Raw genomic sequence first — 27,849 nt, forward strand, 5'->3', positions numbered from 1 at the left:
TGTTGTTGTATGATAGTCTGTTGTTGTATGACAGTCTGTTGTTGTATGACAGTCTGTTGTATGACAGTCTGTTGTTGTATGATAGTCTGTTGTTGTATGACAGTCTGTTGTTGTATGACAGTCTGTTGTTGTATGATAGTCTGTTGTTGTATGACAGTCTGTTGTTGTATGACAGTCTGTTGTATGACAGTCTGTTGTTGTATGATAGTCTGTTGTTGTATGACAGTCTGTTGTTGTATGACAGTCTGTTGTTGTATGACAGTCTGATGAAGAGGATGCTGAGGGTTGACTGAGAATGTTATTCATTTTATGAAGAATCCTTCTTTGTACAATCATCTCCAAAGGTTCTAGAGGAGTCTCCAGAACTGAGCCAGCCTTCCTTATGAGCTTGTTGATCTTTTTTAAGTCACTTGCTCTGGTGCTGCTCCCCCAACAGATGATGGCAGAAGAGACAGCGCTCTCTACAACAGACTTATAGAAGATATGCAGCATCTTGCTGCAAACATTGAAGGACTTCAGCTTCCTCAAGAAGTACAGTCTGCTCTGTCCCTTCTTGTAGACACTTCACTGTTGCATTTCCAGTCCAGTCTGTTGTCCAGGTGAACTCCAAGGTATTTATACTTCTCCACCACCTCCACTTCTTCTCCCATGATGGAAATAGGGTTGGATCTGTTCCTGTGTCTCCTGAAATCTACAATTATCTCCTTTGTTTTGTTCACATTCAAGATGAGATGATTGTTTCCACACCATGCCACAAAGCGGTCCACCAGTTCCCTGTACTCAGCTTCTTGTCCATCTCTGATCCACCCGACCACTGCAGAGTCATCAGAATATTTCTGCAGATGACAGGAGTCTGTTTTGTACTGGAAATCTGAGGTGTACGGAGTGAAAAGGAATGGTGAGAGTACAGTCCCCTGTGGTGCTCCTGAGCTACTGACCACCTGGTCAGACACACAACCCTTCAGTCTCACAAACTGTGGTCTGTTTGTCAGGTAGTCTTTGATCCAGGTGATTGTTGAGGCCTCCACCTGAGTCTTCTGGAGTTTATGACAGTAAATCAGGCTGGATTGTGTTAAATGCACTGGAGAAATCAAAGAACATGACTCTCACAGTGCTGTCTGCCTTTTCTAGATGACTGTGAGTTTGCTGAAGCAGGTGTATGATGGCATCTTCAACTCCCAAGTCCACGCTGATAAACAAACTGCAGTGGGTCCTGATATGTGCTTGTTTGTTTAGTCAGGTGGATCAGCAGAAGTCTCTCTAGGACCTTCATGATGTGGGATGTCAGGGCAACAGGTCTATAGTACAGGCAAAAGAGAGCACATTACACCAGTTTTGGCCTCACTGCACTGGTTACCGGTTCACTTTCGAATCCAGTTCAAAATACTCATGTTTGTCTACAAATCACTGCTGAACAGCCCCCCCCAAAATCTCTCTGATCTGCTACAACCGTATGTCCCACCACGTTCCCTGAGGTCAGCGGACCAGTTGCTCCTCACAGTTCCAGGATCTCGTCTTAAGCACAGAGGTGACAGGGCCTTCTCTGTAGCAGGACCAAGACTTTGGAACGAGTTACCTCTGCTTGTCAGACAGGCCCCCTCCCTCTCTGTTTTCAAGTCCCATTTAAAAACCCACTACTATTCGGTGGCTTTCAACACCAGATGATCTGTTTTGAGATCCTGTATGCTCCACACTGTTTAGTCGTTATTATCTGCATCGTTTTTATGTCTATATTCTGATTTACCTCATTTTGTATTTTGCTTTGTGTGTTACCTGTTGATCTGTCAGTACAGCACTTTGGTTAGCCTCGTCGTTGTTTTAAGTGCTTTATAAATAAAGTGGTAGGGTATAGTCATTGAGGACTGATGGGTGAGGTTTATTTGGTATTGGAACAAGGGAGGATGTTTTCCACAACACTAGAACCTTCTCCTGGGTCAGGCTAAGGTTGAAGAGGTGCTGCAGAACCCCACAGAGCTGCTCTGTACAGACCATCAGGACTCTGGGACTGACACCATCTGGACCTGCAGCCTTATTCTGGTTCAGTCTCTCCAGCTGCTTCATCACCTGACTTCTGGAGATTCAGAGGGGGGAGGCAAAGGAGGTATCAGCATTTTCTGATTTAGTTGAAGACCAACATGTAGAAGAAGACAGGTCCATGACTGAGGTGGAAGATACAATATTTGAGGTGTGACAGGACAGCCTTGGGTCAAAGGAGGGTGGTATGTTTGTTTGGCTGTGGGCAAAAGAGGAGGATGCTGAGCTTTTTCCTGAACTGAACCTATTGAAGAAAGTGTTCAGTTCATTGGCTCTGTCCAGGCTTCCATCCTTCTGATCCTCCTTCTGCTTGAAGCCTGTGATCTTTCTCATCCCTGACCACACCTCTCTGATATTGTTCTGCTAGAGCTTGCTCTCCAGCTTCTTCTTGTACACCTCCTTGCTGTTTCTTACCTTGACTTTTAGTTGCTTCTGTGTACTCCTCAATAATTCCCTGTCTCAATCAATCAATCAATAAATCAATCAATTAATCAATCAATCAATTCAACTTCATTGTCCACAACATTCAATGAAATGGAGATGTGTCTCCCTCCTGAAGGCTCTTTTTTTCTTGTTTAGCATTTCCTTAAGGTCAGTGGTGATCCAGGGTTTGTTACTGGCGAAGCATCTCACTGTTCTGGTGGGGATGGTGTAGTTTACACAGAAGTTTATATAGTCGGTAACACACTCAGTCATGGCACTGATGCCCTCTCCATGTGGCAGGCACAGTGCATACCAGTCTGTAGCCTAATAACCCTGCAGGGCTTCTTCAGGTTCTATTGACCATTTTCTCACTGTTCTCTTTACTACAGGTTGCCTCTGAACAAGGGGTTTATATTTTGAGCAGTGAAACACAAGATTGTGATCTGATTTGCCAACAGGGGGGTCTAGCTTTAGTGATGTATGAATCCTTGACATTTGCATAAAACAAGTCCAACATTTTAGCCTGATGCATGCTCAATAATCCAGGTAGAATAATCTAAAAAAGTTAAATCTGGTCCTCTGGACATTCAAAAAACAAAACAAAGGAAAACAACTAAAATAAATGTAGAAACGTTTCGTCTCTCATCCGAGAGACATCCTCAGTTGGAGGTGCTGTATTCAGCTCAGTCTCTTAACTAGCACCTTCTCAGAGTGGATCAACCAGTTTGCTGCTGACAACCAAAACCAGCTTCTCACATGATCAAGAAGGACCATCAGCCTAACACCCTGATGGCTGTTTGCTATTCACAGGAGGTTGAGTGATACTAGCAATCACAGCATTGTAAGATGGGGACAGTTGAACCCGGAGGCCTCCACCCCTGTTTAATGATGGACGGTTTCTTTTCACAAAGATGGCCTCCTTTACTCCTCTCTCAAACCATCGTTTCTCTCTGTCCAGGATGTGAACATCTTCATCCCTGAAAGAGTGACCTCTGACCTGGAGATGAGTGTAGACCGCAGAGTCCTGGCCTGATGGTGTTGCTCTTCAGTACTGGGCCATCCTTTTGGCCAGTGGCTGTTTTGTTTCCCCGATGTAAGACTGATCACAGCCCTCCTGACACTGAACAGCATACACAACATTACTCTGTTTGTGCCGGGGGACTGGATCTTTGGGATGAACCAGTCTTTGTCGTAATGTATTTTGGGGTTTAAAAGCCACTGGGACGTTATGTTTAGAAAATAAACGTCTCAGTTTCTCTGATACTCCCTCAACATATGGAATGACCACTGGTCTGGGTCTGGGTTCCTCCTTTTCACCTGTTGGCTGACTGGAGTCCTGTTTGGGTTTCTTCTCTGCTTTCAGGAAGGCCCAGTTAGGATATCCACATTGCTCTAGAGCCTGTCTTGTGTGGGATTTCTCCTTCAGCCTGGCTCCTGTGAGCTCCACAGAACAACTGTGTCAACTCTTGAAACTGTGCTTGCAGTCAACCTACTTCAAATATAGGGAACAATATTATAGGCAGAAACATGGGTGTGCTATGGGGTCTCAAGTTTCTCCTATCGTTGCCAACCTATACATGGAGGAGGTAGAAAAGAGAGCCTTGACATCCTTTTCAGGAACACCACCAAATCAGTCTCTGATAGAGGACATTTGCAAACCGAGTTGTACTGTAAACCCACTCACACAGACCAGTATTTGCAGTTTGACTCACATCACATTTTGGAGCACGTTAGGAGTCATCAGGACTGTGTACCACAGAGCAGACAGCGTCTCCAATAACTCAGGAGCCACTCAGGGGCTTTAGATCAGTGATCCCAAACCTTCAGGCCACGGACGGTAACCAGTCCGTGGGTCAATTGGTACCAGGCCACACAGAAAATGAATGAATAAATAAATATAAATAAATAAATGAGAAAAAAGTTTTAAGTGGTTAGTTTCAGTTTCTATTAGGTGTGCATGCACAGATAAGTTCTATTTCGTATAGGCTTCACCCTTTAATGCTATCGCTAGTGGGTTTATCCCTTCACGCGCAGCATTGAAAACTTTAGTCTACGCCCATCTGCTGTGTGGGCCTCACCCCCGGTCCGTATAAATTACGGTGAGACCGAGTAATAGGCTCCCATTTTTTCTTCAGCAAGCAACCAGCACTGCTTTTACAAGAACACGATGTCCAGCACCAGCACCATCTGCCTGTGCCCGTCCTGCAAGGCCGGCTACATTTTGAGTTTCGATTGGCACGACATCTGTGAAGGATGCCTGGGTCAACGCCATGCCGACCTCGCCTCCTCCTGCCATCCCTGTGACCTCCTCCCTCCTGAGGAGAAGCAGAGACGAGCAGCCTTGTTCAAGGCTAACATTGAGGAGTGCCTCTCCGTGACGGCGAACTGTTCGCTGGACGACACCATCGCCTTTTTTGACGCAGTGTCACGGAGCGAATCGGATGATTCATCCAGAAAAGGCGACGTCAGCAGAAGTCCTGCTGCTCATTCCCTGCTGAAGAGCGTAGTGTTGGAACGGGGAGCCGAGCGGATGCTCAACCCCTCCCACCCCCCCGGGCCTTTCCGCATCGGCGAACACACGGCTCCCAACCGTCGGTGCCCTCCTCTAGGAGATGCCCGACATAATCCTGCAGGCGGCTGACACAAAGGGACTTTCCGTCCCTGTCCTTCCCCCGCCCAGATCAGATGATTTAGTGGGAAGGTTTGGCTCCACCCCGGCTTGCCGCCCTGACCCCATCTGGCCTCCTTTCCCAGCAGTGACGTCCTACTGGAACGAGGCTGCAGCCGGACATGGTAAGCTGAGGGCGCCCGTCTCCACCTTCGTACCCATCACCAGAGTGGAGGGGTTTACTGAGCGGAATTTTCTCTCGGTGCCCCCACGGAGCCAAGCCTGGCGGAAGCACTCGTAGCAAAAGTGTCCAGGTTGGACCAACGTACTGTCCCTCCAGGGAGACACGACCAGACGGTGACGTCGCTCTCCAATCGAGCCCACCAGTGTGCTTTCCAGGCGGCTGCAGCGAACAACAATGTCACCCTGCTGGCCTACAGCATTTCCAAAAGGCTGGAGGACACAGACCTGCTTGAAGAGAAGAGGAGCTCGCTCTGCAAAGCGTCTGATGTCATCCTGAACCTGTGCGCCCCCTCTGCGGTCTGCCCGTCTTGCATCGATGCCTGGATGACGATGATCCAGAGGTCCACCTGGCGCCGACTCTACCCATCCATGCCGGAGAAGCTGCAGAAGGACCTGTTGGAGGGCCCCATCACGACGGACGCACTGTTCGGGGCCAATTTCAAGGCCATGCTTGAAAAGTCGAAGAAGTCGAAAGACGTGTCGGAAACTGTGCGCCACCTGATCAAGCCGTAGAAACTTTTGGGTACGATGTCCTCAGCTCACGCTGTGGTTCCGCTGGGCTTACTCCACATGAGAGTCCTTCAAAGATGGTTTGCCCACCTGCGCATAGATCCGGTGCGTCAGAAGAGGCGGATGATCTCTGTGCCCCCCTCCGTGGGAACCGACCTGAATCACTGGGGAAACCCTCTAACTCTGTCAGAGGGAGTTCCTATCAGCAGGCCTACGTCACACATCTTGGTTTTCACAGACGCGTCCCTGTCAGGCTGGGGAGGAACGTGCCTGTCTCAGGCGGTGGGGGTGCTGTGGCCAGCTCACACATCAGCTCATATAAACGTTTTGGAATGTCTAACAGTTTGGAATGTGATTCAGCATTTTGCTCCCCTGTTGAGGAATCAACATGGTCTGGTCCACACAGACAACAAAGTGACTGCAGCTTACATAAACCAGCAGGGAGGCGTGCGCTCAGACCAACTGTTACGCATTGCGAAACAGCTGCTGTGTTGGGCACACAAAAACCTGCTCTCCATCAGAGCAGTGTACATCCCCGGCATCCTGAACAGAGGAGCGGACATAATTTCCAGGAGCGGTCCTCGCCACGGAGACTGGAGCCTCCATCTCAAGCTGATTTCTCGAATTTGGAGCAGGTTCGGCCGAGCAGCAGAGGATCTGTTCGCCACACAGGAGAACACCCAGTGTCAATTATGATTCTCACTGAGACCATGGGACGACTCATTATTAGGAGTGGATGCTTTTGCCCACAGCCTGTGGCCAAAAATGATCCTTTACGCGTTTCCTCCAGTCCAGTCCCACAGTTTCTGAACTGAGTCCGTGAGGAAGAACTGTCAGCCATTCTTGTAGCACCCGAGCGCGTGAGCACCCCGTGGTTCCCAAACCTGCAACGTCTGTTATCGGGCCGGCCGTGGAAACTGCTGTGGAGAAACTATGCTCTCCTCCAGGCGGGAGGAGCAATCAGGAGTCACTTAGAAATAAGCCAGCACCTTTGGGTCTAGCCACTGAGCGGATCCACTTAGAGAAAACGGGTCTCTCTCAGGAAGTGGTGCGCACAATCTAAGACTCACGTGCTGCTTCCACCACAGTGCTGTACACATCAAAGTGGACAGCTTTTCAGCGCTGGTACATGAAAAAATGTGTAGAGGCCATCTCATGTCCACTAGGTGGCGTGTTGTCCTTTCTGCATCAGCTGATGGACAGAAATTTAGCTTTCAGCACAATTAAAACTTATGCTGCAGCTATTTCTTCCTGTCACGAGGACTTCGTAGACAGAACAGTTTTTAATCACCCGCTGATGAAGCATTTCCTAAAAGGTGTACGGAGACACAGACCGGCGTCACGCCCACTAGCTCTACAGTGGGACCTAACGATGGTTCTGCGAGCTCTGATCAAAGCTCCTTTCGAGACTTTAGATCAGGTGTCACTTAAATTTCTGTCACTTAAAACAGCCCTGCTGTTGGCTTTGACATCAGTAAAGAGAGTGAGCAATTTATCTGCGCTCTCTGCTGCCCCCTCATGCCTCAGGATTCAAGCTAATGGCAGCTCAGCTGCGCTGAGACCTAACCCAGCTTTCATACCAAAAAACATCACAAGTTCATTTAAATCGAGAATGATAACATTGGAGGGGTTTTATCCCCCCCCCCCCTCACAAATCAGAGGAGGAAGCATCAATTCATCTCCTCTGTCCTGTGCGCGCGCTGACATGTTACATAGCATGCGCGGCTCCTCTGCGACAGACTCAGCGTCTATTTGTACATTATAGGGACATCTCTGCAGACCACCCATTATCCACTCAGCGCCTTTCACACTGGCTGTGTGAGGCCATTTCTGAAGCTTACAGGGCATCAGGATTGGAGCCTCCAGAGAATCTCGGAGCTCATTCCACCAGAGGAATTGCATCTTCTACAGCTTTGCATGGAGGGATGACAGTGGAGGACATTTGTACGGCGGCCGCTTGGGCATCGCCTTGTTCACTTATTCACTTCTATCTGCGTGATGTTTCTGCTTTCTCCATGACCCATTCTGTTCTCAGTGTTCTAACAGAATGAATTTTACTTGTTTCATGGAATTTCGTTTTAAACTCACATCTGACTGCATGCAATTACAGTGCGAGATATTTATTATCAGTCACAAGTTCAAAACTGCTGCTTTTATTGTTACTAATCAGTTCATGACTACTGTTACCAATCAGTTCATTTGATTACTAATCAGTTCAATTGTTATTAATCAGTTCAGATTGAAGAGCTGTTGACCTGCTCTGCTCACTGTTACACGGTTACAATTTGTAACCTCTGTTCTTTTCCATTCTCACCATTTTCAGCCTTCCCTTTTTTCCCGTCGGAAACCTTTTCTCTCCGGGGCGCTCCTGTGCATGGAACGCGTAATTACGCAGCACGTAATTACGCACACAGAAGGCTGAGTGATTAAATGTTTTTTGGTGCAAGCGGGCGCTTCATATTGTGTCTGAATGGACCCAGTGAGGCATAGACTACATCCTGCTTAAAGGGCGAAACCTATATGAAATAGAACGTTGATTACGTACTGTAACCACAGATTCTATGAGTATAGGGGCAGCCCTTTAAGCTCTGGGCCTCACTGGTTCCTAAATGGCTGAAGAAAAAAAGCTATTTGGGAGCCGACTGCCCGTCTCACCATAATTTATACGGACCGGGGGTGAGACCCACACAGCGGGTGGGCGTGGACTAAAGTTTTCAGTGCTGCGCTGCACGTGAAGGGATAAACCCCCTAGCGATAGCCTTAAAGGGCTGCGCTTATACTCATAGAATCTGGGGTTACAGTACGTAACCAACGTTCTTTTTTTCCCCTCCATTCAGTCCACATTGCCCACGTGTGTGGTGAATAGAGAAAATCATCGGCGTGGTCTGGAGCAGACAGGTGAAAGCGCGCGGTCATATCTGCACATTTGAAGGATTAAACTGCATATTTTTCAACTCGCCTGACAAAGAGTGACTGTAAAACTAAAAAAATATATAATTTTAACAAGCTTCCTAATATCATATCAGAGCTATTCCTTCACATTTACGCTCATGCTCTTAAAAACATCTCCACCCCTAAAAGTTCAAAGTTATGAGTAATTTTATTAAAAAACACAAAAATATAATTAAAGTTTTGCATTACACTATTGAGAGCAAAAGAAATTATGGTATCTCATTCTCCTGGTTGATCCCCTCATTTTGATCAAGTTTCTGTGCCCTGGATTTTCCTGTTTTGCCTAGACCATGTTGGACACCTGGCAAGCTTCTGATTTCTGGACACGGACCTTTTTTCTGAGCCTAACCTCCGAGTATTGCCTGAACCTCTTAAGTAGTTTGAAGCCTGTCTCCCTCTGTATGGCCCTTGCCTTTTCTCTGACTAACCCACTGAGCTCTAGACGGATCCAAACTAAGCAACAACCCCACTCAGGGCTCCGTTCTCGTGGTGACAGTACTCTCCATCCGCCCCAATCCTCTACCTGGGGAAGTGAGTTTAACCACTGGATCAAGTCCCTCGATCTGAGCTCTAAAAGTTAGTGGATTTTTTTTTTCTTTTTCGGAGCTCTGTTCAAGCTCACAGTCCTTCCACAGTCATGAACTCATCCTCTTCCTCCTCAGACTTTCCAGTGCCTTTCCACAGACGTGTGCCGACTTCCACCAGTCTTTGTAAAATAAAGCTGATTGAACGCGCTGTGTCTAGTTAAATTTTCAAGTCCTCTACTAAATTCATTACAGGGAAAGGTTAATGAAAGAGTGGGAAATGTTTGTAAGTGTGTGGGAAGGGTTTATAAAGCCTTAATATATATCTAAATAATAAAAAATAAAACACTGCTACTTCGTGGATTTTCACCTATTGTGGAGGTCTCTGGAACATAACCCCTGCAATAGGTGAGGGATCAATGTACTCTGCTGGATGTGCTGGCCTTTGTGGAGGTGAGGAGTGGGGAGACGCTCAACATATGACCCATGGATTATCTTGGACTAGAACTGTAACAATATGTTTGATAATGAGACGAGACAAGTAGACCTCGGCAAACTGGCAACTTCAAAAGTAGATCTTAATTCAAAATAGTTTGGGCATCCCTTTACATGTTGTATAAATTAATCCTCATCCCTTGAACAATGAACATTAGCCAGCAAAGTTGTTCAGTGTGCACATAGCCAACCTGTGATTGTTTGAAGACATCCCTGGCGATGGCATCAAGGTTTCCCAGTTCTTTGATGGAGGAGACGAATTCTGAGACAGCTTTGATCACAACTTCACATGGTGGCAGCACCAACTGATGGGCTCGCACCTGACATGGCAGAAAGACAAATACGGAGTTTAGAGAAGAGTAACAGTGTACCAAATATTATGAGGTGCATTAAAAAGGCTACTAGACAACCCCTATGTCTGTTTGACATTTTGTTTGTGGCTAAAAAAAAGATATTATTCATTTAATGATAACATGGTACTCCGGTTTCCTCCCACAGACATGCATGTTAGGCTGACTGGTAACCAAACTGTTCCTACATGAAAGTGTGAATGGTTGTTTGTCTCATTTGTCTTTAAGTGCGTCTCTATGATGGACTGGAGACCTGTCCAGGTGTCCTCCAACTCTCACATAGTGACTGCTGGACATGGGTATCAGTGACCCCCACGACCCGGAATGGAAAAAGTGGGTAAAGATAATGGATGAATGATGAAAATTATATTGTGGCAAAACTAAATCATCGATTCATATCGTCATCTTTAAAATATACTTTTATTTTGAAATTCCCAAGGCAAGTCTGTGTCACCATTTCCGTGCACAGCAGTGCTCTGTGGCCACCTCAGCAACATGACAGACGAGGCAGAAAACACAGATACTGAAATTCACTCTCCTGCTGGATTTAAATAAACTCTGTGGAAATATTTTGGATTCAGACAGAAGGGCGGCTCAACAGACAAAACTGAAAAAAAAAAGAGAAAAGAGCAGTACCACTTTCAGCCACTTGATGGCAGCAGACTAGTAATAGCGGTATGGCATGTCATTGTATCATGTAATAGGTAAATGTGGCTATAATGACAAATTCATAAAAGTTCAAGACAAAAACAACTGGACTTTATTTATTATACTTTATAGATTTTTTTTTCTTGAACTTTTTTTGAATTTACAATGTCCTGGATGACTGAGAATCTTCACCAGCTATTAATGACTCAATTGGCCTGCCATAGCCTCCTCACTTTTATTCCGCTCACTGCTTGGAACCATCAAACCAGCTGCACCGCCCCGACAAAATGCAGCTGACTTGACCATTAAAGTGCATTTATTAATCAAATGTTAGACTGAGACACACCTTTGCTCTAATTTCGAACAAACAATTTTTTTTTAGGTGGCTATCTTGTTAAATTCTAAAGAAATGCAGCGGCTCGTCCACTGCATGTGCACGCTTCGCAGAATTGAGGCAGCAAAACCATTTTTGAATTTAAGCTGATTTGACCATTAAAGTGCATTTTTAAGGAATAGTTCAGCTGAGACACACCTTTGCTATAATTTTGAGCAAAGACATTGTTTTTAGGTGGCTATCCTGATAAATTTGCACAGTGACTCGTCACGTGCACACATCTACTTCCATGTATCAGCTTTTGAAATACAGCTGATTTGACCATCAAAGTGCATTTATTAAGCAAACAATACACTGAAACACACATTTACTATAATTTCGAGCAAACAAGAAATTGTTTTTAGGCGTTTATCTTGTTAAATTTCAAAGAAACGCGAAGGCTTATCCCTCTGCGCGTGCCTGCCGCTTCCGTGAATCGAGATTGGAGATACAGCTGATTTGACTGTCAAAGTATATTTATTATAAGGCTGCAACAAGGAATCGATAAAATTCGATGATTAAAAGCGTTGGCAACGAATTTCATTATCGATTTGTTGTGTCACGCGATTATGCGTCTCTCACGGCGCTGCAGAGTCGTTTTGTTCACCTGCAGTTCATTGTCAATGCTGATTGACTGAATAAAGTAAATAAAAAACTCTGCAGTACGAGTTGAACAGAGCGAGGAGGAAGCAGAGCAGAGACTGTTTGCAAATGAAATTAAGTAAATTTTACAAATGACTGACGCAGAGAAAACTGTTTGACTCAAGTTCTCCAAAGTGCGGGAGCTCTTCACAAAGATAAAAACTGAAACATGCAGCTTTGAAAAGTGATGACACGACACGGGAGAACCACGGAGATGAAACACAAACATGTCAGAGTCACGAGGAGGAGGAAGGAGCTGATACAACTCTTCATGTGTTGCAGGTGAGTCTCTATAATATTCTACATTTGTTTCATTTCAAGAGAGAAAACGTAACGTCAGTCTCTCTGGAGCTGAAGCTGCTGCTTGTTATCTGATTAATGACGGTGATAGAGAACGTGTATTTAATTTAATTGGAACAAGCAGTGTTTAAATGTGATTTATAAATAAATCTAACACAAAGATAATAATTTAATGATTAAGCTTCAACTTTTAATTTGCTGGCAAAGTCTGAAGACACTGCATGTATGGCAGGATGAATTGCATTTAAACATGAATTAAAGTAATTTATTACATCTACTCAATTGTGTGTAATTAAGTATTTTATATATATATATATGTGTGTGTGTGTGTTGTAGTGGACTAGGCCTCCGATCAAACCTGCCTCTGAAGACCTTCATGGGACAGGAACTGATATTTCATTGATTTGAATCCAGAAATACAAATTAGCTCATCCAGAGACTTTCTAATTGTATCCTGAACTAATCAATTGAAAGAACACTCTCTTTTTATATTATCATTACTATGTTACAATGTCTTGATAATCAAAAGTGTGTTTAGTTCATACCATTTCTAAATGTTGAAGTGAACCACTCATTTTAAATCAACTGTGAAACAGTATTAATGATTTTTTAATCCTCATTCAAAGTAGAAATCAAGTTAAATGTCTATGTTACAAAGTAATTATGCATTTTGATCTTCTGTCTGAAATGAGAAAGGAGTGATGTCGGTCAAAAGTCGGAGACAGTCAAGAAGCAAGTTGTTGGAACGAGCTGTCGTGTTTTTAAACCTCTCAGACAGTAAATAAGAAAACTGGCACCTGTAAGTCTGTCATTTCTCCAAAATATTTTCTCTTCTGTAACTAACCGTTCTCAAAACATTCCGGCAGTTTTCTTGACTGGTAATGACCCTCTGACGTCACTAAAACTACACACCTGTTGGTTCCTTCAACCAATCAGGACTTCCTAAAAGTGACCAGAAGCAGAACTCTTTAAAAGTCGACACTTCCTAGTTCCATCAGTTGGGGGAGTTCAGTTAGTTCTGCTTGTTCTGATGGAGTTCGGCTGGAGTTCCTCGGAGTTCTTCTGAGTCTCTTGGAGTACTGTGGAGTAGTTCTGGAGTTCTGGAGTTTTTCCACTGCTGAGTGGAACTTCGGACTCAGTCTTCCAGTCTGATGGAGTCATCCATCTCTGCCGGGGTCACGACGCCTCGCTGTGGCTCCACCCGGCGAATGCCCTATAACTGCTGAGGAAGTTTGTTCTGTGGAACGGAGTATCTCACGACTTCTGCCGAGTCGCAGCCGCCCTGAGGAGACGCTGACAGGTAGTGTGCCAGGGACCTCTTGACCGCAGCTGACCCATCCTCTGCCAAGGTAAAGAGTCGTCACTGGTTTCACTACAAGTGTACCACGGCGAGCTGCGTTTGAAAGGAGCGTGTTGTCCTGGTCTACAGATATACATCTTCCTCCACATTTTCTCTACATTTAAACTCCTCCATTTTTCCCATCTTTAAACTTCAATCTTGCCAGTAATTAATCCAGATATCTTCAGAAATGTCTGTTGTTTTATTTAAGTAAAACGTGCCAAGTTTTAATAATCAGAGCCGATCAGTATAATCAAGTGTACAATGTTTTGATGTTAAATTTTGATTCTGTTAATAAATGACCACATTTATTTTGATGGGTCAAAGAAAATTAATGTCTCATGTCACTGATTAAACCATCGACAACACAGTACCTCTGTCACATATCTGTAAGTAGCTCGAAAAAGAGAGAACCCGTTATTAAAATATGACTGTAGTGGAGCTTGAAGCTAACCTAGCCTTTGAGCATACTACAGTGTGTTTAATTGCTCTCAGCTACTTTTGCCTGAACCTAACACTGTAAGTGAAGCAAGGCATTTCTTGAGTTGCTATAAATTATGCTACAATACATATTTACTCTCTCATTCCAGAAAACGTTGGTTACATACTGTAACCACAGATTCTATGAGTATAGGCGTAGCCCTTTAAGGCTGTCACTTTGTGGGTTTATCCCGATATGCGAAGCATCACACTGTAAAATTTAGTCCACGCCCACCTGCTGTGTGGGTCCCACCCGGTCCATATAAATTACGTTAAGAGCGGGTAATCGGCTCCCAAAATAGCTTTTTCTTCAGCCAATTAGGAGCCAGTGAGGCCCGACGCTTAAAGGGCTACGCCTATACTCATAGAATCTGGGGTTACAGTACGTAACCAACGTTCTATTTCGTATAGGCTTCGCCCTTTAAGGCTGTTGCTAGTGGGTTAAGGGCGAAGCGGATGTGGTCCTCGTCTCACTGGGTCCATTCGAACACCGTATGAAGCAGAAGCTTGCCCAAAAAACGTCTTGTCACTCAGCTCACCATGTGCGTAATTATGCATTGCGTAATTATGTGTGCCATGCACAGACGCATGTTGTGTAACTATGCGTTCTGAATGCATGAACACCCCGGAAAATTTCAACGGGGAGGGAAAAAAGCTGAAAGAGCCATGAACCAACCGGTTTACAGCTGAACAGTATGAACAGATTAATAATAACAGGAGAACTGATTATTAATCAAATGAACTGATTGGTGACAATAGAACCAAAATAACAATCACAATTTGTGATTGATAACATCTCACACTGTAATGCATGCAGACAGATGTGAGTTAAACGGAGTTCCCTGAAACAACAATATTCATTCTGTAAACACTAAGGACAGAATGTGTCATGGGACGAACCGTCACATCACGTAGATAAAAGCGAATAAATGAGCAGGGTGTTGACCACGCGGCCACAGTGCAAATGTCCTGCATTGTTATACCATTATGCAAAGCAGTCCAAGATGCGATACCCCTGGTCGAGTGTGCTCTGAGGTTGACAGGAGGCTCTAAATCTGATGCTCTGTAGGCTTCAGAAATGGCCTCACACAGCCAGTGTGACAAGCGCTGGGTGGATAACGGGCGACCTGCAGATGCATCTATATAATGCACAAACAGATGTTGACGCATTACAGCTGTGCACGCTATGTAACACGTCAACGCTCACACCGGACAGAGAAGATGGAAAGATGCTTCTTCTTCTGATCTGTGGGGGGGAGGGGGAGAAAAACCCCTCCAACGATATCACTCTTGATTTAAAAGAGCTTGTGATGTTTTTAGGCATAAAAGCTGGGTTTTGGTCTTAAATCAGCTGAGCTGCTGTCAGCCTGAATTCTGAGACATGACGGCGCGACAGAGAGGGCAGATAAATCACTCACCCTCTTAGTGGATGTTAAAGCCAGCAGCAGGGCTGTTTAAAGAGACAAGAATTTAAGTGGAACCTGATCCAGAGGCTCAAATGGAGCTTTGATCAGGGCCCGCAGGACCAGTATTAAACCCCACTGTGGAACAAGTGGGAGTGAAACAAGCCTGCGTCTCTGTACACCTTTTAGAAAACGCTTCCATCAGCGGATGATTAAAAGCTGTTCTGTCTCCGAAACCTTCGTGGCAGGAAGAGATGGCTGCAGCGTACATTTTAATCGAGCTGGACGCCAAATTTCTGTCTATCAGCTGCTGCAGAAGGAACAGCACGCCACCTAGTGGACATGAGGTGGCCTCTACACCCTTCTCTGTACACCAGCGCTGAAAAGCTGTCCGCTTTGAAGTGTACAGCACTGTGGTAGATGCAGCACGTGAAACCTGAATTGTGCGCACTACATCCTGTGGGAGACCCATCCTCTCTAAGCAGATCCGCTCAGCAGCCAGACCACAGGTGCTGGCCTATTTCTGGGTAACTCCTGGTTGCTCCTCCTGCCTGGAGGAGAACGTCCTCCCTCCACGGCAGTTTCCACGGGCGCCCCGACAGCAGGCGTTGCAGGACTGGGAACCATGGTGCGTTCACGCGTTCGGGGGCCACCAGGAGACCTGTCAATCCCTCCTCCTGCACTTGGTTCAGGAACCGTAAAATCAAGAGGAGGTGGAGGAAACGCATACAGAAGCATTTTGGGCCATTGGCTGTGGGCAAACGCATCCACCCCCAGCGGTGGTTCGTCTCGTGGGCTCAGAGAAAACCATAATTGACACAGCGTTTTCTCGTGTCGCAAATAGGCCCACAGCTGCTATTTCAATCTGAGTCAAAATGCTCCGTCAGAGGATGATTAAAGGTTGTTCTGTCTCTGACAACTTTGAGACAAGAAGAAAACATGGCTGTAGCATACGATAATCGTGCTGAACGCCAGATTTCTGTCCATCGACTGCTGCAGAAAAGGACAGCATGTCGTCCAGTGGACATGAAGTGGCCTCTACGCCTTGTCTGTACACCTTTTACAAAACGTTTCATCAGCAGATGATTAAAGCTGTTCTGTCTCGAAATTTTCGTGACAGGAAGAGATGGCCGCAGTGAACGTTTTCCTCGAGCTGAACGCCAGATCTCTGTCCATCAGCTGCTGCAGAAAGGACGGCACACCACCTAGTGAACATGAAATGGCCTCTACACCTTTCTCTGTACAGCAGCGCTGAAAAACTGACCACTTGATGTGAACAGCGCTGTGGTGGTTGCAGCACGTGAATCCTGAATCGTAAGCACCACATCTTGAGAGAGATCCATCCTCTCAAAAGGATCCGCACAGCAGCCAGACCACAGGTGCTGGCCTATTCTGATTAACTCCTGATCGCTCCTCCCGCCTGGAGGAGAGCGTCCTCCCTCCACGGCAGGTTCCACGAGCGCCCTGATAACAAGTGTCGTAGGACTGGGAACCATGATGCGTTCACGCACTTGGGACAGAAGAGCTGTCAATCCCTCCTCCTGAGCTCGGTTCAGAAAACCGTGATATCAGAGGGAGTGAGGGAGGTGAAAAAGCATTACGACCACAGGCTGTGAGCAGACACGTCCACCCCTAGTGGTGGATCGTCCCGTGTCTCCATGATAATTATAGTTGACATTGAGCGTTCTCTCGTGTTGCTACACGTCCACAGCCGCTCGCAGGATTTCTGCCGCGTCTGAGCCATAGCTCTGGATGGAAGGTCCCAGGTCCCCGTGCCGTAAAGGACCGTCTTTGGACATCACATCCGTCCCCTGTTCAGAACACAGGAGATGTACCCTACTCCACTGGAGAGCAGATTGGGTGTGCCCCACACAGCATCTGTCTCGCAATGTGGCACATGGGTTCAGCGCATACATCTCCTGCCAGTTATGTATGCAACAGTCACTTGCTGTCTGTGTGAATCAAAAACCCTGATGATTCCGCAGCACAGAGGCAAAGTGGTGAATCATATTCAAAAAACCCCGTGCAACACTGCTCAGCAGCAGATGTCCAGATAAAGCAGAATTCTCCTCCCTGCTCTGTGCGGCGGCTGCAGAACGGCTCGGGCGAATTAATGGAATGTTGTTTCTCACAGTTCAAAATTGACAAATCTAGAATAAATCTCATCTTTCTGGTTCGTTGGGACCAGGGAGTGACGAGAGAAGAACCCTGCGTTTTCCTCTCCTTCTGAGACTCTGGAAATTACATTTAAATCAGAATTTCCTGAGCTTCTGCGAGAGGGGACGAGATCTGTTCTAGAAATGACAGAAAACGTCATTAGAGTTCTTCCGCACCGGGGTTTGAGCTGTACTGCAGCGTGAATCCCCTGATGAAAACGGTTCGCCCATCCGTCTGGAGCGTGCACTCATTGCCACTCGTTTATAAAGTTATAAAGCGAGCACGCGTTTATGCTGTGAACTCACATGAATGCTGATGTGAGCTGATGCGCGCTGAAGGAGAAAGAAAAAACGCGCCCCCGAGCATGCAAATCGTTGTGCGTTTGCTGATACTGCGGGACGCAGCTCATCTGTGTTGTACTCACGTTGTGTGCCGCTGCTCCGTGTAAACGCTCGGGGAGCCAGGATTGCCGCGGGAGCGCGCGTTTGACACCAGTGTGGTCAGGAAGCAGCGCGCGGCATCGGTGGGGCGAGGTTACCGCTGGGCTCGGTCTACAGAACACGTTCATTCTTGGCTGCGAATCACGTGAGCTTTTGAGTGATTCCACGAGCTGCAGTATTAATTCAGAAAACCTTCTTCAAGGATGAAGGAGCGGAGCCGCTGTGAGGCTTGTGAAACTGTTGACGCTGCGGGAGCGCGCGTTTGACACCAGTGCGGTGAAAAAGCATGTCGCTCCTGCCGAGAGCGAGATACGTTACTGGGCTCGTACCACGGTCTCACGTTTACGTTGACGTGAACGGCGGGCGCTGAGAGATGCGTGCGCGCTTTCATAACGCAGCGCCTTATAGGTGAAGGCTGCTCGTGCAGCGGGAGCGCGTGTTGGCACCGCCGGCAGTGAATGAAACAACCTTAAAAGGCTCATTCGTGATTTGTGTGTGATGGGGCCGCTGTCAGATCATCCGTGCTGACAGCCTGGCTAAAAGACACTTCATCATAAAATGATGTTTATTTCCACATCGTGTCATCAACACACATCCAGCAAACCGACACTTGGTCATCTACACAACTTTCCTTCTTCGTTCTTCTGACAGTGCTATTAGCTCGCTGAAGAAAAAAGCTATTTTGGCAGCCGATTACCCGCTCTTAACGTAATTTATACGGACCGGGTGGGGCCCACACAGCAGGTAGGCGTGGACTAAATTTTTCAGTGCAATGCTTCGCATATCGGGATAAACCCATCAGCGACAGCCTTAAAGGGCGAAGCCTATATGAAATAGAACAACAACAACATCCTTCATGATGGACAGACATCATGGACACAACAACAGCAGCTGTCTTCACTGAAATCATCCTTAAATGATCATCACTGACATGAGGCCTCTGTCGTTGGTTGAAGACGAAGGCTTCACTACAATAATCCACACTTTTAATCCAGGTTACAATAATCCACACTTTTAATCCAGGTTACAATATTCCACACTTTTAATCCAGGTTACAATAATCCACACTTTTAATCCAGGTTACAATAATCCACACTTTTAATCCAGGTTACAATAATCCACACTTTTAATCCAGGTTACACTCTTCCCTCAAGGACACATTTCACAAAGTAGCTACATATTGTGCACGTATAAAGATACATTTGTATATATTTTTGTGTACATTAATTTTTTTTAAACTATTTGATTAAATTTTTTTTTAATTCAATATTTTACTAACAGAATAGTCAAATAGCAACCTGTTTTTTTGTGTGAATTGCTATGTCAGTCAAATGTTCAATTTTGGAATAAAGGGGTGGAAATTAAAACTTTTTCTCCCCCCGATTAATCGAAAAAATAAATCGGCTGATGGATCGATTATTGAATTATCGTTAGTTGCAGCCCTAATTTATTAAGCAAAAGTTAGACTGCGACACACCTTTACTATAATTTCAAGCAAACAATTGTTTTTAAGTGTTAATCTTGTTAAATTCTTTTTAAAGTCCTCCCATGCACACTCCTGCCATTTGGCAGCCCATCGATTATTGGCACAACACAGGCCCAAATTTCCGGGTTGCCAGCAGTGACGCGTAACAAACGTGATGCATCAGTGGTGGCGCATAATAGATGCGACGTATACAGCAAAGCAACATATTTATGATTTTTTCTGCTATTTTGGACATATTTGGACTGATGCAACATATAGGCCGGTGCAACAAGTACGGTGGAAAATACGGTACATGAGTTGGTAGGATTTTTTTTCTTCTTGCTGCTGTTTATGACTGAAAACTGGGATTAGCCTGCATTTATTACTACCGTCATATTTGTTTACAGCTAAGCAATCAAGACTAAATAATAATACAGTCTTAATAAAAATAGCAATGTATTTTTACCATTTACAATTACAAGTCTGCAGAACTCAATGCACAAACTCAAACTTTGACATTACCATCTTAATCAATTTCTAACAAAGATTCCATTCAGTTTTCCAATAAACATTATTTTACAGCATTTAGATTTTTCTGTGATGGTTGAAAATAATTCAGTGACACACGGTTTCAATTAAAGCATCCTCAAACCAAGCTATAGTCTGTGAAACACCATACAGTGGCTGATTCTTGTACTACAAGAAGAGCTGCACATAATGCCCCGAGCTGGGCACAGATTCTGATGAACGGTGGAGACCCGCAGCTTAATAACCGGCACGTTTTATTTATGTACAAAATTACGTTTTATCTTAGATTTAGTATACACAGGTTTAGGACTGAAACAATTCCTCGTATCATTCGAGGACCTCGATTACAAAAAATCCTGGAGGCAAATTTATCTGCCTTGAAGCTTCGTTAAACTGTTCACTTTCTAAAAAAGTTAAATCTGGTCCTCTGGACATTCAAAAAAACAAAACAAAGCAAAACAACAACAAAAAACAAAAAACAAAAAAATGTAGAAACATTTCGTCTCTCATCCGAGAGACTTCCGCAGTCACTTTCATTTTTCTAGCCGGAAGGTTTTTGTGTTACACAACGCTAGCGCTTCCGGTAGCGCTTCCGGTATTGGCTTCCTTTACTCCTCCCTCCTCCTGGCCATCTTTGTGAAAATAAATCGTCCATCATTAAACAGGGGTGGAGGCCTCCATGTTCAACTGTCCCCCTCTTACAATGCTGTGATTGTTAGTATCACTCAGCCCTCTGTGAACAGTAAACAGCCATCAGGTGCTAATGATCCATTGTTAGGCTGATGGTCCTTCTTGAGCATGTGATCAGCTGGTTTTGGTTGTCAGCAGCAAACTGGTTGATCCACTCTGAGAAGGTGCTATTTAAGAGACTGAGCTGAATACAGCACCTCAGACTGAGGAAGTCCTCAGGATGAGAGACGAAACGTTTCTACATTTTTTTTTTTGTTGATTTGCTTTGTTTTTTGTTTTTTTTTTGAATGTCCAGAGGACCAGATTTAACTTTTTTAGATTTTTCTACCTGGATTATTGAGCATGCATCAGGATAATCTACTGTGTTCTTCTGACTCCAGTACAAGTGAGGAAGAGGACAAGGAGCAGCATTTGAACCAAAGTGTCCAAAAGGAGGTCTTGATATACAAACCGGATTGCAAAAAAGTTGGGACACTAAACAAATTGCGAATAAAAACTGAATGCAATGATGTGGAGGTGCCAACATCTAATATTTTATTCAGAATAGAACACAAATCACAGATCAAAAGTTTAAACTGAGAGAATGTTTCATTTTAAGGGAAAAATCTGTTGTTTCCAAATTTCATGGTGTCAACAAATCCCAAAAAAGTTGGGACAAGTCCATTTTTACCACAGTGTGGCATCCCCCCTTCTTCTTACAACACTCAACAGACGTCTGGGGACAGAGGAGACCAGTTTCTCCAGTTTAGAAATAGGAATGCTCTCCCATTCATGTCTAATACAGGCCTCTAACTGTTAAATCATCTTGGGCCTTCTTTGTGGCACCTTCCTCTTTATGATGCGCCAAATGTTCTCTATAAGTGAAAGATCTGGACTGCAGGCTGGCCATTTCAGTACCCGGATCCTTCTCCTACGTAGCCATGATGTTGTGATTGCTGCAGAATGTGGTCTGGCATTATCGTGTTGAAAAATGCAGGGTCTTCCCTGAAAGAGATGACGTCTAGATGGGAGCATATGTTGTTCTAGAACCTGAACATAGTTCTCTGCATTAATGGTGCCTTTCCAGACATGCAAGCTGCCCATGCCACAAGCACTCATGCAACCCCATACCATCAGTGATGCAGGCTTCTGAACGAAGTGTTGATAACAACTTGGGCTATCCTTGTCCTCTCTGGTCCGGATGACATGGCGTCCCAGTGTTCCATAAAGAACTTCAAATCGTGACTCATCTGACCACAGAACAGTCTTCCATTTTGCCACACTCCATTTTAAATGACCCCTGGCCCAGTGCAAACGTCTGAGCTTGTGGAGTTTGCTTAGAAATGGCTTCCTCTTTGCACTGTAGAGTTTTAGCTGGCAACGGCAGATGGCACGGTGGATTGTGTTCACTGACAATGCTTTCTGGAAGTATTCCTGAGCCCATTCTGTTATTTCCTTGACAGTGGCATTCCTGTTTGAGGTGCAGTGACGTTTGAGGGCCCGGAGATCACGAGCATCCAGTAGAGTTTTACGGCCTTGACCCTTACACACAGCGATTGTTCCAGATTCTCTGAATCTTTTGATGATGTTATGCACGGTTGATGATGATAACTTAAAAGTCTTTGCTATTTTACGCTGGGTAACACCATTCTGGTATTGCTGCACTATCTTTCTGCGCAACAATGGTGGAAATGGTGATCCTCTTACCATCTTGGCTTCTGAGAGACACTGACACTCTGAGAAGCTCTTTTTATACCAATCATGTTGTCAATTGACCTAATTAGTGTTAATTGGTCTTCCAGCTGTTCATTATATGCTCAATTTCCTTTTTCCAGCCACTTATTGCTACTTGTCCCAACTTTTTTGGGATTTGTTGACACTGTGAAATTTTGAATCAACATATTTTTCCTTTAAAATATTATATTCTGAATAAAATATTGACATTTGCCATCTCCACATCATTGCATTCAGTTTTTATTCACAATTTGTTTAGTGTCCCAACTTTTTTGGAATCCGGTTTGTACTTTGGAGAGCATGCACTGTCCAGGAAGGAGAGTCCACTGCCATGGTGGAAATCAAATGCAGCACACTATCCAACACTCTCAAAGCTTGCAAAGTCATTTCTGTGTATCCCAGCAACATCTACGCCATCAGAACGGCTTTTTTCTGCAGCAGGAAACATTGCATCTAAGCGCAGGGCAAGCCTCAGTTAAGAGCATGTCGACATGCTCACTTTCCTCCACTGCAACCATAGGCTCCTTTAAAGACTTGAGCAACGTTCATTAACATACACACTTGTATGTTGAGACATTTAAGAAAGGCATATCGATGTTATTTGCAAAAACACCATTCATATATGTTGGTTTTGAAAAATAAAATCTTTCATTTCACCCTGTATTCATCCACTCACCTTCTCACCGACTCATGTTCGTGCTGCTGCTGTTCAGCTTGGGTACTATTAGTAATTAGTCACCGGTTCACTTTCGAATCCAGTTCAAAATACTCATGTATGTCTACAAATCACTGAACAGTCCCCCCCCCCCCCCCTTCCCGTCTCTCTGATCTGCTACAACCGTATGTCTCACCACGTTCCCTGAGGTCAGCGGACCAGTTGCTCCTCACAGTTCCAGGAACTCGTCTTAAGCGCAGAGGTGACAGGGCCGTCTCTGTAGCAGGACCAAGACTTTGGAACGAGTTACCTCTGCTTGTCAGACAGGCCCCCTCCCTCTCGGTTTTCAAGTCCCGTTTAAAAACTCACTACTATTCAGTAGCTTTCAACACCAGATGATCTGTGTTTGATCCTGTATGCTCCACACTGGTTAGTCGTCATTATCTGCATCGTTTTTATGTCTATATTCTGATTTACCTCATTTTGTATTTTGCTTTGTGTGTTACCTGTTGTTCTGTCTGTACAGCACTTTGGTTGGCCTTGTAGCTGTTTTAAGTGCTCTATAAATAAAATGGTATGGTATAGTGTATTCTTAGTTTAGTGTATTTCTTAGTTATCTTAGATCTTATTATTGTTTTTCTTTACATTTTATACTTTTGTTGGATGTAACTTACCCCGTGTACACGATTTCGTTCCACCACGTGCACCAAATATGTAAATGACAATAGAAACTTTGATCCTTGAAAACGCACAAGTGGATTTTGTTGTACCTCAGTCTTTCAAGTTGAATTTATAAAGGGCAGTGTTTACTGTTTTTGCTTTAATTTGTTTTCTATTTCATGTTAATGTAATTTTTTCTACACTTCAGAGAAATGGAGGTTCAACATGTTATTACATTTTAAAATAAAATATTTTTAAAAGAGGATTTAAATGGATTATTTACTTAATGTTCTTTTTCGTGTAAAATGAGTGGTTACTGCAGAACCTGACAAACTTTGTTTTCAATTGCTCGATTAATCGCAAGAATATTCTATAGATTCCTCGATTACTAAAATATTAGTTTACAACAGCCCTACAGTCAGATGTGTTCTGTAGCCCAGCAATTACAGTAACTTTCTTTTCCACCAACAGTTTAAACAAATAATTTAACACAAAAGTCAAAACCACTTGTAGGATTTCAGAGAAAACTTTTGTCTGGTTTTTAAGAAGTTTGCAGTTTTTCTTAAGTACACTGCAAACTCCAAAAACTGAAGCATTTACCTTGAGGGAAGCAAGTGGGTGTTCTGGTCCTAGCAGACTCCAGTGGAAGGCAGCCAGGTCTTCATCAGGCAGAATATGATTTCCTGCAAGTAAGAAACGTTTTCAAATATATGCCAAGTCCACAAACATAGACAATAGATAAAAGTACAGCAATTACAGTGAAGTGGCCTTTATCAATAAGGCCTTTAAAGTTTGTGATAGAGGCTGACATATGCGAAAAGTTACGCTCCTCACCCAGCAGAGCAGCAAAAAGTGGCAGGTGTTGCGTTTTCAGCCCAAGCTGCCTGGCAGCCTCTGAGAGCAGATACTGATGTGTGGTCAGGTTCTTGCCGTTCCAGCTTAGTTTGAGTGCGTGTGAAGAAAAATAGGCAGGCACGTTGCAGAGGGCAAACTCGGAGTCCTGAGCAATCAAGCCAGAGAATCCAAAGTCCCTGTAGAGAGACAGCACTTCCTGGTGGTGGTCCTCCAAAGTCTGTACAACCTGCAAAAATGGAGTCAGGAAAGTCAGTTTCCAGTGAACTAAAACATTTGGTTAAAACTTGATCACATTTCTTTCTTAAAAGCATTTTCTAAACCATTGAAAATGCTCTTTTGGGAGTGACAGGAGTCCAATGACACAGAGAACCAAAACTTTTAATTTATATTTTACCTTTATAACCACTAATTTGTATTTGCAACTGATACCAGTTTTACCTCTAAAGTGTGAGGTGTATGTATGAGGATTGATAGAAAAAGTCCAGTTTTGGAGGACACACTTTTCCTCTCATCAACAGATATCCTGCCCTCCGGCCACCCCATCAATATTTTTTCTAGATCCACCCCTGGCCAGGTTCTTTACACCAGGAGAGTACAATCCTGGTCCTCAAGTGTCATTATCCTGCATGATTCAGACGTTTCTCTGCTCCAATATGTGCTTGCTCCACCACAAGATGGACAAGACATGCAATAATGCATAAATACTACATAAAAGAACAACTTCACATCTATAGTTGGTTCTTAAAGTTACTGAAAAGCTTCGACACAGTGAACATGGAAAAAAACCCTTATAAACTTTTATGAGAGTGACCATTTTGGGACCTAAGAGTAACAAGTACTGTTCTTTTTTATAAACTCTTAGGGTGTGTCCTAATCCAGCGGCCGCATCCTTCGAAGGCCGATTACGTCACAGCGAGGCGCCGAGGCTTGTCCCAATTCGAAGACTCCTTCAATGCGGCCCACGAATGCAGCCTCCTTCCCCCCATTTGTAGAACGGGTCCCGTGTATCCTTCGCAACCCACCCTATCCCATGATGCATTGCGGGCATAGAAAATTCTGGTTGCAATGGCGGACGAAGCAGCGAGCGAGTCATTTTTAAATCCAAGTATGTTAAAATGTGGGATTAAAAAATTAAAAGCGTAAAGCGGTTATGATTTAAAGTGGATGATAGGCTTTTGTCATTTGCATAGACATTTTTGTATTATTTTTAGTTGGCAATCAGCTCGTATAGCGGGGTCCCATGGTACTTTCGCCGCTAAGCTTTTTTTTTTTAGGTAGCAAGGAGCAGACTGAAGCTTTTATTGAGCTTCAGCATGAGAACAGCCGCATTTTCACTGGTACAAAACACTGTGCAGCTGTGGCATGGAGGTACAAGAATGAATCCATTTATTAACCTTATGCTTCCGAGTACAGTTTCATTAACCCTCATACTGTACATAACCTGCGATCCTAATGAAGTATAGTTCCTCTTGTGTTGTGAAAACTGCAGTTTTTCTGTGTGTGTTTAAGACATTATTTTCCATGTTTCCCCTCTTCATTCATTTCATGTTGATGTAATTTGGATAATTTTGGAGATTATGGGCCTGCAGGGGAAGGTAACTCCTCCACAGGCTAAAAAGAAACGGGACAACCTAAAAACTAAATACAAAGTATGTGCATGTGTAATGAAGAATATAATTTGTACATGCAGCATGTAAAGTTAAAAAAAAAGTTTGTTGCTCTTTTACCAACTGTGATGTCTTGTTTCATCTGTTCAGGACTGCAAATATCCAGGCAGGTCAGGGGAAGGAGTTAGTGGGAAGCCCAGTGCTACAACTTGACCCTGGTTTGTCCTCATGGACGAGGTTTTAGGACAGATGGACAGAGACCTTCCACTGCAGCTCCTGTCCTAATTGCCTCCATCACTGAGGACACTCCAGGTCCAAGTGCAGCAGTGGGTGACCAGGAAGAAAGGGCTGAGGAACAAACAGAGGAATGGAGATGGAAGAAAGAGGCAGCAGGACAGAGAAGATGATTTATTTCAATTAATCAGAGAAGATATGAAACAGAAGAGAAGAGCAAATGTAAGTAGGGAGAGAATGGAGAGACTTTTTACAATTCTCAAAAGAACTGCAAATAAATTAATTGATGGTTGCTTTTTATGTTCTTGAAAAAGGTGTTTTTTGTTTTAATTTTGAAAAAATAAAGTGATTACAAAAACTAGTAGTTGTCAAAAATTAATTTTATTAACAGTAAGTTCATTCAAAACAAAAGGCTCTGTGTCGTGCCAGCCCTGCAAACCCACGGGACACCACCTCCAGGTCCTCTGGGTGTTTAAGGAGGTGGATGACCTGGTGGTGAATGGACACTTCTTCCATCATGTGATGGACGATGCAGTGGACAGTAGAACGAGGTATCACAAACACTCCAGAGACCATCCTGCAGGATGTTCCACCTGCCAGCCAGAAAAGGAACAGCAGGGTCTCAATTGTGGGCCCCCAACCATGTTGTGGATCCAGGTCCAGGAGATGAAGCAACACTGCCAGAGACTCCCTGCTTCATCAGAAATCTGGTCTAGGATCTTCTTGGTTAAAGTAACGGTCCAGGACTGGGACACTCGAGTTCATCCTGCAGTACCAAGGTCTGGTCTGGTTAAGGAAATGTAGAGAACAACAAAAACATTATTAGTTTAACATTTAATTTTTTATAAGATATCAAAGCATTACCACAATTATGAGGCTTAAGGTGAATATACAACACAGTGCTATTTTATTAATGAAATAAAATAAATGAAAAACCTGTTTAACAATTTTACAACCACTTTATGTACCAATGAATCTTATAAAAGAAAATATTGAAAAATGTTATGTTGTATTCTAAATTTAAGATAATTATATACATACAGGTCCTTCTAAAAAAATTAGCATATTGTGATAAAGGTCATTATTTTCCATAATGTAATGATAAAAATGAAACTTTCATATATTTCAGATTCATTGCACACCAACTGAAATATTTCAGGTCTTTAATTGTTTTAATACTGATGATTATGGCATACAGCTCATGAAAACCCAAAATGCCTGTCCCAAAAAATGAGCATATCATGAAAAGGTTCTCTAAACAAGCTATTAACCTAACCATCTGAATCAACGACGTAACTCTAAACACCTGCAAAAGATTCCTGAGGCTTTTAAAAACTCCCAGCCTTGTTCATTACTCAAAACCACAATCATGGGTAAGACTGCCGACCTGACTGCTGTCCAGAAGGCCATCATTGACACCCTCAAGCAAGAGGGTAAGACACAGAAAGAAATTGCTGAACGAATAGGCTGTTCCCAGAGTGCTGTATCAAGACACCTCAGTGGGAAGTCTGTGGGAAGGGA

General features: G+C 44.1%; 1 protein-coding gene across 1 annotated transcript in view; it reads right to left on the reverse strand.

The window, feature by feature from the left end:
• fam120c (family with sequence similarity 120C) overlaps positions 1–27,849 on the reverse strand; it is a 158,552-nt gene that overhangs the window by 114,666 nt on the left and 16,037 nt on the right. Inside the window, exons 2-4 of the mRNA XM_037684632.1 lie at positions 24,467–24,713; positions 24,233–24,315; positions 9,981–10,109 (exon numbers count right to left, since the gene is read on the reverse strand). Of these exons, the coding sequence (XP_037540560.1) occupies positions 9,981–10,109; positions 24,233–24,315; positions 24,467–24,713 (459 nt within the window). The remainder of the gene's footprint in view (positions 1–9,980; positions 10,110–24,232; positions 24,316–24,466; positions 24,714–27,849) is intronic.

This window comes from Nematolebias whitei, chromosome 11 (assembly GCF_014905685.2).
Source record: "Nematolebias whitei isolate Nwh7 chromosome 11, NemWhi1, whole genome shotgun sequence".
NCBI classification, from domain to species: Eukaryota; Metazoa; Chordata; class Actinopteri; order Cyprinodontiformes; family Rivulidae; genus Nematolebias; species Nematolebias whitei.